The sequence below is a fragment of the Cavia porcellus genome, unplaced genomic scaffold (assembly GCF_034190915.1).
Source record: "Cavia porcellus strain 051 isolate PalLab524CR breed Dunkin Hartley unplaced genomic scaffold, mCavPor4.1 scaffold_17, whole genome shotgun sequence".
In the NCBI taxonomy this organism is placed as follows: Eukaryota; Metazoa; Chordata; class Mammalia; order Rodentia; family Caviidae; genus Cavia; species Cavia porcellus.
In genome coordinates, this window is record NW_026947500.1 from 32,522,175 (window position 1) to 32,535,208 (window position 13,034).

The 13,034-nt window shown below is 53.3% G+C and overlaps 1 protein-coding gene across 1 annotated transcript in view; it reads right to left on the bottom strand.

Moving 5' to 3' along the window:
• The window catches only part of Abtb2 (ankyrin repeat and BTB domain containing 2), a 160,646-nt gene that overhangs the window by 30,999 nt on the left and 116,613 nt on the right, over positions 1–13,034 (bottom strand). Inside the window, exons 2-3 of the mRNA XM_013145960.2 lie at positions 8,743–8,889; positions 4,260–4,473 (exon numbers count right to left, since the gene is read on the bottom strand). Of these exons, the coding sequence (XP_013001414.2) occupies positions 4,260–4,473; positions 8,743–8,889 (361 nt within the window). The remainder of the gene's footprint in view (positions 1–4,259; positions 4,474–8,742; positions 8,890–13,034) is intronic.

The window sequence follows — 13,034 nt, forward strand, 5'->3', positions numbered from 1 at the left end:
TTACATTAGTATATGCTCATGAGCCGTGGTAGACACCTTCACCCTTGGGGGTTGCTACCTACACACATTACATCTTGATCCTTCTCAGTCTCCTTTCCTCTCTCTTCCCTCTCCCCATCTCCCAGATCCCTCTTGCATCCTTTCAAAGAGCCAACTGCTCGATTCACTGATTCCTTGTACCTTTTTTTTTTTTTTTTGTCTCAATTTCATTAATTTCTGCTCTTTATAATTTCCTTCCTTGGATCAGCTTCAGACTTGGAATATCCATGTTTTTTCTGATAACGGTTAAAAACTGGGTGACAATAGATACATATGGGTCTATTATACTATTTTCTCTAGTGTATGTTTGACATTTTCATAACAAAAGTTTTAAAGATGAAAAGGAATGTTTACGATATCGTAATAGAGAGCACCTATTCTGGGGGTCACGTGTGCCCCCCCCCGAACAACATGTGTTCACCGCCATCACGATAGTGAGGTGGAGGAGGGTGGGCAGCACTATTTACTAAGCACATTTCAACGTGCCAGACTGAGCAAAGCATCTCACAGCGTCTTGCGCCACGGCTTCTTTTAACCAGAAACAGCCGAGGAGGAACTGAGGTCCAGAAAGACAAACTGGCTTTCATCCTGCCACAACACAGCGGGGATAAGACCCCTAGGGCAACCTGGGGACCGTGAGAAGCTGTGTCTTAGGAACCTCAGGAGCCACAGGCGAGGGCTTTGGCTGCACTGAGTGAGACCCAAAAGGGCTAGTACTCCGCTGGTGCTGGTTTTTCCAAACTATGTCCATATTCTCTGGAACCTTCTTGGCCTGCAGGACCTGGAACAAGGCAGCTGAGAGCTGGGCCACACACATGTGCCTTCTGCCAGGAACTCACCTAGGCCACAGCCTCGACCCTTGTGCAGGCCTCAGAAGCCCCAGTAAAAAAATCTCTGTGGGAATTTGGGACAAAGGGTACCTTTGAGCTAGGCTCCTGTCCCTGCTGAAGCTGCCTGGCATGCAGGACCAGCCTCGGTGGTCCTCTGATGACAAGGACCGCCTCACCTCCTGTCTACCTTGCCCTCAGCACTTTTGGCATGTCTCCCTCCAGCCAGCCTGATGCCACCATCTCGTGCCTATCTGCTGGCGGCTGGCAGGCCTCCGGCGTCTCCCGCGTGTCTCTACAGCCCTCTTCTCATTCCTCAGGAGAATGAGGACAGAGGAGGTATCCTTGCCCAGGCTGCTGGCCCAGCAGGCCTGTCCCTTTGCCTCTAGGCCCGACCAGCAAGGACCACATGGAGCCAGATGGCTGTCGCTGTCCTCCGATCTCCCTGGATCCCTGACAGCAGGTTCTTTCACTTTCTGGGCTTGATCTTGGCATTGACACCCCCTGCAGGGCAGCAGCTGTGACTAAGCCTGTGTTTTGGACCCTGCCTTGGGCTGGGCTGTGCCTGGGAGGCCAAGCTGCCAGCGTGAGAGGCATCCTGGGAGGGGACAGGGAGGGCCCAATTGTGAAGCTTCCCAGGGTGACAAGGGTGAAATCCTGGGAGAGGAGGGGCAGGCAGGATTGCAATACCCTGGAGGAGGTAGCCCTAAACACCAGGGCCCTCTGAAGTAGTCCTAGAGCTTTGGGATCAGATCTCGGCGCAGCCAGTGGAGAAAGCCATAGCCTGGCATGGGGACAGGCAAAGGCCCTGCGGCCAGAAGCCTGGTTTTCATCCTTGCTCAGTTATGTAGCAGCTGGGGACCACACAGTGCCACACAAGGAAGTGACCACAGCACTCCCGCTCCCTTTGTTGCTGCTAGGTTGGGGTCACAGAGCCCCTCAATGGCAGGAGTCAGAAGTCTGTATTCAAAGCAGAGGTACTTGTGTACCATTGCTGCGAGCCCCAAACCCACATGTGCAAAGCAGCAGAGGGCACTGCTCAACCCCGCATGGGCCTGCATGGCTCTCAATGGCCTGCAGAAGGCCTTCAGACACACAGCCATTGTCACATCTAGAATCAGAGGCACTGTCCAGTCTGGAGCAGGTGTATGCACTGCTCATGTGCTGGGGTGGGACCGAGGAAGGAATGCCAAAGGGTGAAGCAAGGAGGGTTGGAGTGAACGGCCCCAAACTCACGGAAGCACTGTGGAGCCCTGGCAGACTCCAGTTACCTCCTGCACCCGAGAGAAGGGCTTCCCATAGACCTGGAGAGGGGGCTTGGTGGCAGGACCATGAGCGGCCAGGGGACCCAGCCCCGGTCTGCAAGGCTTCCCAAGTCTGTCCTGTCACAGTGACCAGGAGGAATGGCAGGTTCTGCTTCTGCAGCCAGAAATGCGGCCAGCACGGGCACCTGGGCTGCCTGTGCACTCGGGTATTTTTACGGTATCCCCTTTTTAGTACAGAAGCTTGAAAACTGTGTATTTCCTCCCATTCTACAGTGACTCCAATTTCCTAGGACTCTAACACTCATTTGAAATGATTCATAGAAACTTACCTTTGCAACCAGCTGACTTGTGCCACAGGGCGGTTTGGGGGTCATTAGGTGTCTAAGTACATGCACATGTATGTTATCATCCATGTGCGGCTGTTACAACCACAGATACTAAAGCTGTGGAGAGGCTGGTGCTGTGTGGTGGAGCCTCGGGCCCAGGATACTCTCACCAGAGCCACATCACAGCCTCAGGGCCAGCAGCTCAGTGGCTCTGCTGCAGAGCCTGGGTCTGGGTCGAGCACCCTTGGGAACCTCCACAAACAGTAAGCAAGTGGCCTCTGCTCCCCACTCCAATGCTAGCCTTGCCCTTTCTCCTTCCCTTCCAGTGCCTGCAGCCATACACTTTCTCCACAAAACAGAAACAACTGGGGTGAAAGGCCCGGCCCAGGGCTCCCCTCCTATGAGATGCTGCTCGAAGATCACCCAGGCCTAGGGGGCCCTGCTCAGCCTTCCACGCACCTTCCCACTCCCCGGGGAATAAAGTGTGCCATCACGGAGCCCTGAGTCACTGTATTGTTCACTCACCTGCCTCCCAGCTACTCCTCACTCAGCACTGGGGAAAGGGGGCCAGGAGAGGCCTGGACTCTGCACAGAGCTCCCAAGAGCCTTTCACGAAGGCCAGAGCCATCATCTGTTCCCAGGCCACCTGGGTCCAAGGCCACAGCCCCCAGATTCCCGTGTTGCTGGGGTTTTCCTGGGGGCTTTTGGGGACCGTAGTGTAGGAACTCCCCTCATCACCTGTGGGTGCTGTGAGTGTGGAGGTACGGGAAAAGTGAGCCTGGCTGTGGCTCACAGGCCAGTGCCACCAATAGCAGCCATGTACAGCAGGCAGCTGGCCAAGACCCCAGCTGCTCTCTCTCTCCCGGGTGGGTGGAGCCTGCAGGCCTCTGTCCTCCTGCCCTGCTGTGAGCTGAAGCGCGCAGATGGGGCTCCCTAAGCCAAGCGTGGGGCCTTCCATACCCTGGGCCTCAAGCACACAACTTGTGAGCCCACAGACGGTCTCCGTTTTGAGTGGCCCCAGGTGAGGCTCCGGCCAGCACACGTGGTCTTAGGGCAGCTACAGAAAGCACATGTTCTAAGCAGATTTAAAAAGGCACCCTGAGTAGAGCACTTTGAACAGGCATCTTGTCCACAGGCCAGCGGAGCCCCATCTGCATCCCCCGCTCAAGTCCCTGCTGGCTCCTCCTTGTGCAGCTCCCAACCTGTGCGTCTGTTCTTAGCAGCCCTGTCCCCAGCTGGGAAAGGCAAGGGTGGGACTCTGTGGAGAGAGAGCACGGAGTGGGGGCCAGCAGGCTTAGATCCTGCAGTTATTCAATCACTGGCTTGATGGAGATCAAAGAGCCGTCAGGGCCCAACATTCTCATCCGTGACATGAGTGGATGGGGCCAAACTGGATTCCTGCTGGCAGTGACACCATCCTCACCAAGAGCACAGACAGCTGCGGCTGAGCTGAGTGCTTCCCGGTGGTGCTAGCTCTCGGTGCTCACCATTACCTTCATTGTGTTTGACGGCGAGGCAGCTGGGTTTCAGGGAGCCTGGTCGCTGTGCGCTAAGCTGGCAAACCCAGTGCAGAGGCTGAAGTCCCTGCTGACCCCCAAGCTGCCTCTGCCCTGGGTTTAAAAGAAACAAACCCCGCTGCGCACAGATCAGGCCTTCATTTGTCTGGCCTCCCTGGCCACCTCCTCTTGGTACCGTGGCCAGCCCCGAGGTCCTCTCGCTCTATCAATCATTTGTCATATAGTCGGTCAATGCATATTTGAGGACATGCCCTACCAGGTGCTCATCCCAGGACAGATGCCTACCGTTCGTTGTTCAGGGTCATTCTTGGGGGGTCCAGGTTGGGGTTCTCCATGGACTCCATCTGTGGACAGCGCAGGAAGTAGTAGAGCGTGTGGAGGGCATCGGGGGACCAGGTGATGGGCTGTGGCGGCTGGCGGGCCTGGCGGGCAGGGCTGGAGCTGGGACACAGAGGGTGACGTCCATGCATATGGTGCATGGCGCGAGAGACCAGGTCGCCTGGAGGACGAGGGGAGAGAAACCAAAGACCAAGTCTGAGTTCACAGCCCACGTGCTCCCAGGGAAGCTGGTGGCTGCAGAGAATCAGCTCCCTCCCGCTTAATTACTGTTTACCCTGGAGTCTGCAGCGGAGGTGGGAACTGTCACCTAGATGCACAATAGCAATTTGGTTTCCCTTTCATTTCCAGTCTTGTCTTAACAGATGAATTAAATGCTCAGGGCTGGCCTCCTCCAGAACTTATGCTAATTCGGTTTCTTTTTCAACATCCCCACTCTCTCTCCCAGCCCAAGGGCCTGTCCCCAGCTCTCTGATCTTGAGAATCTCTCTGAGTCTCTGCTCCCAGCCCAGACCAGCCAATGCTAGGGCTCTGGGCTCTGTGGCAATTCCCCCTGGGCAGAGGGGTCCTCTGGCCTGCATTCCTCCACGACCATGGACAGCACCATTCATGGAGGGCTCAACTGAGGGGTCAAGGACACAACTGTTCAGAAATTCGAGTTAACTTGAGTTTTATGCCTCTAGGGTATCAAATACTACTCCCATTTTACAGATGAGGAAACTGAGGCTTATCTGATAAACATTTTCTGCTGCTGCTGGGCATTCTCCTGGTCCCAGGGAAGCTAGGTGTATGTACAGTTAGTGAATGGGATGCTCTACCCTTGATTTCGAAGTCCATGAACTTCATTCGTTCTGATCTGGGCTGCAGCCCGTCCTACTGGAGCCTGTGGGGTCCCAAGTCCCCGTATCCTGTGTCACACTTCAAGTCTTTTCAACATCCCACCAGCCCTGGACAGGAAACGCCATCCCATCATTGTGTGAGACCACAATGCTGAGACAGGATGGGCTGAAACAGCTCCGGGCACCTGCAGGCACCTCGGGGGCGCCTCTGCTAGCACACTACTCCCCCAGGCCTGAGAACCGAGGGCCTCGCCTGCTGGTCAGCCCCTCCCCTCCACGGCACCCCTGCCACAGGAAGCCTCCAGACACGGCTGATCCGAAGGTGGCAGAAACCAACAGGGCGAGGTTGGCCAGAGAAGCCGGTGCCAGGGCTCGGGGCTCTGTAAGTGTGCAGCAGAGCTACTCAGTTCATCTGTCCAGTTCACCTTGGAGCTCTGTCTTCTGGGACCTTGGGATGACTGCAGTCCCTCCTGTCCCTGGGACCCTTGCAGGGTGCTGCAGAGGAAGCGCTGGGCAGACGTTTGGATAGCTAATGAAGAAAGCGTCTGCATCTGCATTTCACTTTTAACTGCAACTTCCGGGAAGGCTTGATTTGCAGGCAGGGACAAATGACACTCCCAGACTTGAGCTCTCCACTGGGAAAGAGTCCCCTTCTCCCCTTTCCTCTTCCCCCTGTTCTTCAGGCTCCACTCATCCCTGAAAGTCCTTAGCTGCCTGGAGGGGTTGGGCCAGCACAGCGGGGGCACCGAGTTCCTGACACCCAGCTCCTATCAGAGTTTGGTTCCCTTCACCCAGAGTAAGACTGGCCTCTGTAGCTCGTAAAGGGTCCCTCAGTGATTCTAATATCCAGTCAGAATTGAAAATCACCAGGAAAACTGATCAGAGAATAGATTCCAGAGGCAGACACATGTGGGTTCAAATCAGAGCTCTGATACTTCTAGCCTGTGTGCCCTAATGCACTTTTCAGAGCCTCAGTTTCCTCATCTTTAGAATGGAAATCATAGTATCTTCCAATTTTGAGGATTCAAATAAACAATAGATGGGAAGCACTTAACATCATTTTGTCACAGATTAAGTACTTGGTAAGGCTGAACGTAACAGTAGTATTACCAGATTTTTTATTTCTTTTTTTTGGATATAGGGTCTCACTGTATAGTCCAGGCTGGCTTTGAACTCATGGCAATCCTCCTGCCTCAGCCTCTTGAATTCTGGGATCACAAGCATATGCCACTGTGATTAACTTATTCCTCTATCCTATAGTCACCTCATAAAGAGCGTGTCCTTCTAGAACCATGACCTGTACGTAAGTACTGCCCCACATTTCCCAGGAGAGGAGGAGTCTTGAGCCCCTGAAACCCTCAGAAATAATTCCAGCCCTGCCCTCGGGCTCCTAGGTGGCAGAAACTGGCATCCCAACCAGCCGGCTGCCCTGCCTCCCTGCCTCCCTGCCTCAGCCAGTTGCACAGCAGGAGGCTGAAACTTGGCTCCCATTTCTGCAGGTCTAAATGTCATAACATTTGGCAGGACCACAGGACCACGAGGAGGAGAAATCAAAGAGTCTGCGATAGCATCAAGGACGAGCCTTGTTGACATTTCATTCCAAAGTCTCAACAAGGGAAAAGCCATTATCATTAATTACTTTTATTATTATTTTATTGTTAATGGTGGAGAACCCGTTGGCGGCGTACTTCTAGCCAGGATACAGGCAAGAGAACAAGGAAAGGAAGGGAACCTGCTCCTCATGGTTTCCTGCAAGAGAAGCCAGGAGCAGAGAGCTCCCCAGCGCATCAGGAACAGCAGGCAGCAGGCCCTGGAGGCGCCTGGCTTGTTGGACCCAAGCCTCCCTTGGGCAGTTTTTTGCTCCATGGGCAGGGGGTTATTTCTTGTCTATAGATGAGGAAAGGCGCCCAGAGCAGTTCAGTGATTGGCTCATAGCTAGCAAGCGAGCCAGCCAGTTCCGGAGCTAGGGTTCCCCCCACCGCCCATGGGCCTGTGTTGGCGCGGCATCCATGCCTCTGACAGTGTGCGCTGAACTGGGACAGCTGCGTCCACGAGCTGCGATTGCCTCACAAGTTCACAAGTGGGGAGTTAAAAAAAAAATCCATAGCAACCGGACAGAGTAATTTCATGGCTCTCTAATCTAATAATAACTTTCAAAGTCGGGCTTGCACTTTGCATGTCTCATTTCATTCTGCTAGACATTCACATCTGTTGCACTGTACGCAGTTCCAGCCCCTGTCCCTGTCCCACGGGCTGTGGAAGGAGCCCGGGCCGGCCGGACTGGCTTTCAGGTCAGTGCAGGAGTGTGCTGGGTGCTTCTGCAACTTCCTCCTACTTGAGCATCAATGGATCCTCAGCTCAGGGAGCTTGGCCTGGAGCCCAGAAACACCCACCAGGCACGGAAAAACAAGCCCTCACCCCTTGTTAACCATGAAAGACTTGATTAGAGGTGCTGCTTGGGTTTCACTCTGCTCTTTCCAACCCTCATTATGAGCATCAAATAAAAACGGCAGGCGAGAGTCTGGAATTTAGCACTGTCTTCGAAAGAAGGCCTCTAACATCTGGCTGCCTTGGAAAAAAAAAGAGTTGTGTTTTGCTTATTTTTTATCCCTTTGCTTTAAAATCTTGATGGGTACAGAGCACAGGACAAAACATAAGCACCCGAGCTCCCTGCATAGCTGGACCTGATATAAGAGTGAGATTTCTTACGCTACCGGGCGGGCTGGGCTTGGTGAGATACGGAGAGTTAATGCATGTCAAACCCAGCGTGGACGTCTAGGTCCACGGTGCTGGGTGCCAAGTATCACTAACCTCATTGTGCTTTAGTCTCAGAGAAAAATTACAATATCTACCTCCGCCTCTGCCTCCTCCCTCCTCCACGGGAAGGTGGCAAAACCTCTGGTTTCAGAGGGAGGGACAGGGGCGATGTGGCATGTGACACAGCTTGTCCTGTTGTGTTTGAGAAGACTTCTGTCTTCAGGAGTCACAGGAGACCGACACTGGGTGGGTCAGGACTCATTGTTGTTCCTTCTAACACACGCACGTGCTCACATGTGCACACACGTGTGTGTACACACACTTTGAGCATGGGGGCTGTTCTCCGCCGTGCACTGGGAAACAAAGCAGGAGACAGAAGAGATCGAGCCTCTGTCCTCCTGAAGATGAAGCTGACATTCCACTCAGGAGGAAGGAGATGAGAAAGTACTGACAGTAAAGATATAAGTGTCAAGCAGCGGTCTGTGTGCAGCCCAAAGCCGAATCTCTGGAGCTGGTGGGGCAGAGGAAGGAGCGTGGGAGCTCTTTATAAAAGGGCTCTGGAAGGCCTGTCTGATAAAGTGCTGTTTGGGTGGAAGCTTCAAAGAGTGAAGCATTGATGTATTTGGGCATTTGGGGACAATGAAAGCAGACTGATGGAGCCACCAGTGCAAAGGCCCAGGGGTGGAAAAGCACTTGGCTGGGAGGTCAGGGGCTGGAGGACTGTCAGAAGATTTAAAAGGCAGTGCTCATAGGAGAGCAGTTGGCCAGTCCTTCCCCACTTCTCTCTTGGACCCAACCCTCCCCGCCTGCCGAATGGATATAGAGGCCACACTCACTCAGCTCCGAGATGCTGCCCACACACGTGGCCAGGAGAGACTGCTCCAGGGTCCGCAGCTCCAGCTGGGCATAGGCATCAGCTCGCTCGTCGTGGCCCAGGGACCCACCGTTGTAGGGACTGAAGTATGCCGGGAGGGAAAGGACACCTGTCGGGAGCAAGGTGGAGAGGTCACTGCAGGAAGCTGGGAAAGCTCCACAGAGGCCACAGCCCACATGGCAGGCTCGGGCCTAGTCCTGCTCCTCACAGAGCAGGGCCAGGGCTGCATCACCTGAGCCCTGAAGAGATAATCTGCCTGGTGCTATGGGGCAGTGTGAGCAGTGGCCACTTATAGCTATGGTCAGCACCCAGGAAGCTGGCGTTTCTTGGAGTTGCCCAAGAAGCTGGCCTGGCAGGTTTGGGGGCCACTCGCTGAGTATCCACAGAGTGCCTGAGTGGCACCATGCTCAAATGACAGCCTGGCATGGCTTTGCTACCATCAGGGGTAGCTGAGTCAGAGGTGAGTGACCACGCTGCCCAACCAGAGGCCAGGGACATCACAGAGTCCTCTCTTGCTTCTCCATGTTGTCTCCTTTCTTCTTCAAGCCAAGAAGGGGCTAGAAAGGGCCAGTGCCCTCCCCACTCCGAGAGGGGGACAAGCCCCAGCCCAGGCCAAGTCCAATTAGCGTTTCTCATTAACACGTCAGCAGTGCAGAGTGGAGCTGTCAGGACCCATCCCAGGGTGACAGCCTGTAAATCCCTCCGGAGGGCTGTGCAGCTTCCTCAGAAAGCCCCAGAAAAGCAAAACCAGGCTGTTTAAAAGGACATGTTGCTCCTTACGAGCATGTGGTCATAGAGTCCTAGTGGCAGGGATTCTACAACAGTGATTCCCAGCTTTTGGTAACGGCTGCTTCTCCGTCCAAACTTTTGGAAAAAAAAAAAAAAAACCCACAGGATTTTAGTCATTTTTGGGGAAAAAAATAAATCCAAACTTTCTTGAGCTAAGTGGAGAATCCTTGAGACGTGGCCAAGTCTAGGTTAGGCTGCTCGTGCTCCCCCATGTGATGGGAGGAGGACAGGAGCGCTGTAGGCAGGGAGCAGAGCGTGGCTGGGACGGGCCCTGGACGGGCACAGCGGGGGTGTGGTCCCAGACTGTCACCTGACCAGCAGTGTGGTCTCAGCCTTCCGTCCGTCCATCACGGGTTAACTGGAGATAATGAAAGGCCCAGCTCACGGGTCACTGTGAGGGTTGCTGGCTTCCTACATGTTACCACTTGCACCTGCCTGGTGCTCAGAGCAACACTCTGTCACAGGCTGTACATACTGCTTTTATTTTGTGCAGGGAACACAGGCTTTATTTCCACGATCTCATTTATTCTTTCTGCTCCTCTCAAAGACAGGCACTGCTGGCTCGGTTTTTAATACAGAGCGGCTGATTTAGGGAAGGTGTCAGTAACCTGCTCAGGTGAGAGGTAGGGTAGGAGTCGAAGCTGGATTGTGCTGGCTCAAGAACTGGAACTCTTAACTTGCCCCGAGCCTGGAGTCCAAGCTCCCCCAAGGCTTCCCGGTTCAGTGACTCAGGCATGAGGCTGAACTGCAGCATGAGCCATTAGGGCCCCATTCCCCGTGGACAGACCTGCTGGGCCTGGGGTGTTCCTCTTTCTTGAGTGAAGAGGCCGTGTGTTCCCTCCCACAGCATCCTCCCTCCTGCCTCTCTAGCCCTCCTGTCACCCCTCCTGGGTGGCAGGGACCACCATCCCGGCAGGGCCAGGGGCCAGCACTGACTCTGCAAAGCTTTGTTTGCCTGGGAGGGAGCGGGCGGCACATGAGCAGATCCCCCAACCCCCTAGCAAGGCCCTGTTTCTAGAGCACGGATTCTCCCCGACAGCGGAGTAACCAAACACCTTAGGAAGAGCTGGCTCTGAGCATCAGATGAAGTAAAAGGAAAGGGAACAGCTCGTTACAACCCACAGACGGCCCAGCCTGGCCCCTCTTTTCTCTCTTATTCATCTACAGAAACAATACCGGGGACATGTGGATCAAATTTTCAGCGCTTAGCGCGAGGGAATAGGAAATTCAGCTGATTTGTCAAAGGATTCCTAGAGAGAAACACAATGCCGATAGATCCAGTAACGGGAGTTGGCAGCCCTGTTAACTGTTACCATTTTCCCAGTTGCCACCTGCCCATTGGGGCTTTCACTTAATACTGTGGCAAAAGTAATTTGGAACTATTATCAGTAATAGTAATTGGTAACAACATAGCTTTTGCATAGTACCTTTTACTTTTTGTGTCTTTTTGAGACAGGGTTTCATTATGTAGTTCATGCTAGCCTTGAACTTGCAGCAATCCTCCTGCCTCAGCTTCCAGAGGACTGGAATTACAGGCATGCACCAGCATGCCTACCAGCAACTTATACTTTTTAGAGACTTTTTCATCTAATATTTTTACTAGTGAGGGAGATAGGACAGTCATAATTGATAGTGCCCACTATTGACTTTTATTGAGGACTTTTTGTTCCTAATACTGTGTCAATTACATGTGTTGTCACACTGACTCCCGTAGGGTTTTAGGAGACACTGTTTGCATCCATCTTACAGAGGGGAAAACTTAGGAAAGACAAAAGTCAGTAACTTGCCCACGGTTACCAGAAACTAACTGGGGCTGGAACTTCAATCTCTTTAATTCTCGACTCCCGCAGTGAAATGACATTCTGACTTGTCCTTCCAAAACCTGGGATAACTGAGAGGAGAGGGCTTCTATATGGGCTTGAGGCTTGCGAGGAAGAAAGCCATCGTGAGACCTGGAATCAGGACTGTGCTTTTGATGAGTCTGCAGGTGCCTGTGCTGAGGACTCCCACAGGTCGCCTGTGGAACCACAGGTGCGAGGCTGTCGTGCTGGCCCCTCTCGCCTGCCCAGGATGCAGCTCCAGAGCCTGTCTTCCACAGCTGCTCTTAGAAACCTTCCTTTACATCGATACTAAATTTGTCTCTGTCCCTCATGCGCCCATTCCTCAGAAGTTGCTTGGTTAACACGGGACACATTTTCTTCAAATTCTCTCAATACCTCAAAGTTTTCTTTCTTCTAAATTCCCACATAGACTCAGGATAAGAACCTTCTGGAAAAGGAAATTAGCAAGCAAGCATCTCTTTTCTCTCACTGTGTAAAACCCTTAGGAAAACATGCTGACTTCAGTCATGATGGAGGGCAAGCACGCTGGAATGTTTCCCTGTGGGTTCTTTCTCAGCTAACAAGGACAGCCTCGTCAGTTCTGGTCAGCTGTATGAGGAGCCACGGAAGAAGCCCACACGCATGCCTCGGATCATCAGTGAGAAGCGATAGTGCACGGTCACACTATCCACATTGCTCTGCCAATACGCAGAACCCTAATCTTCACCGCTCAATTCTTCTCACACTGGTTGCCCAATCCTTGAATCTCGGAACTCATTACCCAGTTTCCCAAAGCTGCCACCACCTCCACCATCCGCTGTCTGAGGATGGCACATAGCCACCCAGTTACCCAGCAAGAGACGCATGAGTCACCCTTATCCATTGCTCCTCCTCCTGTACCCCCAGCCAGTCCCCAAGCCTGGCTGCTTCCAGCTCTCAGCGACTCTGTTGCTGTCCCCCACACTGGTCACCCTCCTCTGACTGTATTCTTTCCTGACTTCTCACAGTGCTTGTGAAGAAATCCAAATGCCTTTGCACAGATGAGAACAGAACAGATAATGTCGTTCTTTCCTTCTCTGAGATTTAGGGAGGGAAAAGAATTCTGCCAGTAAACAGGAAAGTTCCCAGCATCTCTCAGGATATCAACAGAGTTATGAGGCCTAGGGAACCAGATCCTTGTTTTTGCTAGCTGTGTTCTAAGCCATGGCCACTGAGCTCTGCTCTGGTCCCTGGGCTGCACAATCCCAGGTGATTCTCCACTGGTGTCCAGAGAGGGCGCCACTGAGGTACATAGGAGCCCTGCCCTTCCCCCCATGGTACCTGCCAGGAATTTTCCCAGGTGCTGCTTGAAAAGGTGGAATCTCTCCTAAGCAAGCTCCAAGCCAGAGCAGATGGGTTGCACACGAGGTGACAAACTAGGCTCTCACTACAAAGGCATCGAAGGCAATTTCATCTCTGTGTCAACATGGCTGTCAACTGCTGTCCAGGGCTGGCCTCCCATGGACCTGTGTGTGCCGGAGCACTAGGGGCCCTTGCAAGCCTTTCCCTGCCAATCATTCCACCTTCTAACTTCTGAATCATCAACAGCGGGAACAAATAGACCTTGCTTTTTCTACTTCCTATGGCCTAATTTCCCTCCCAGGTA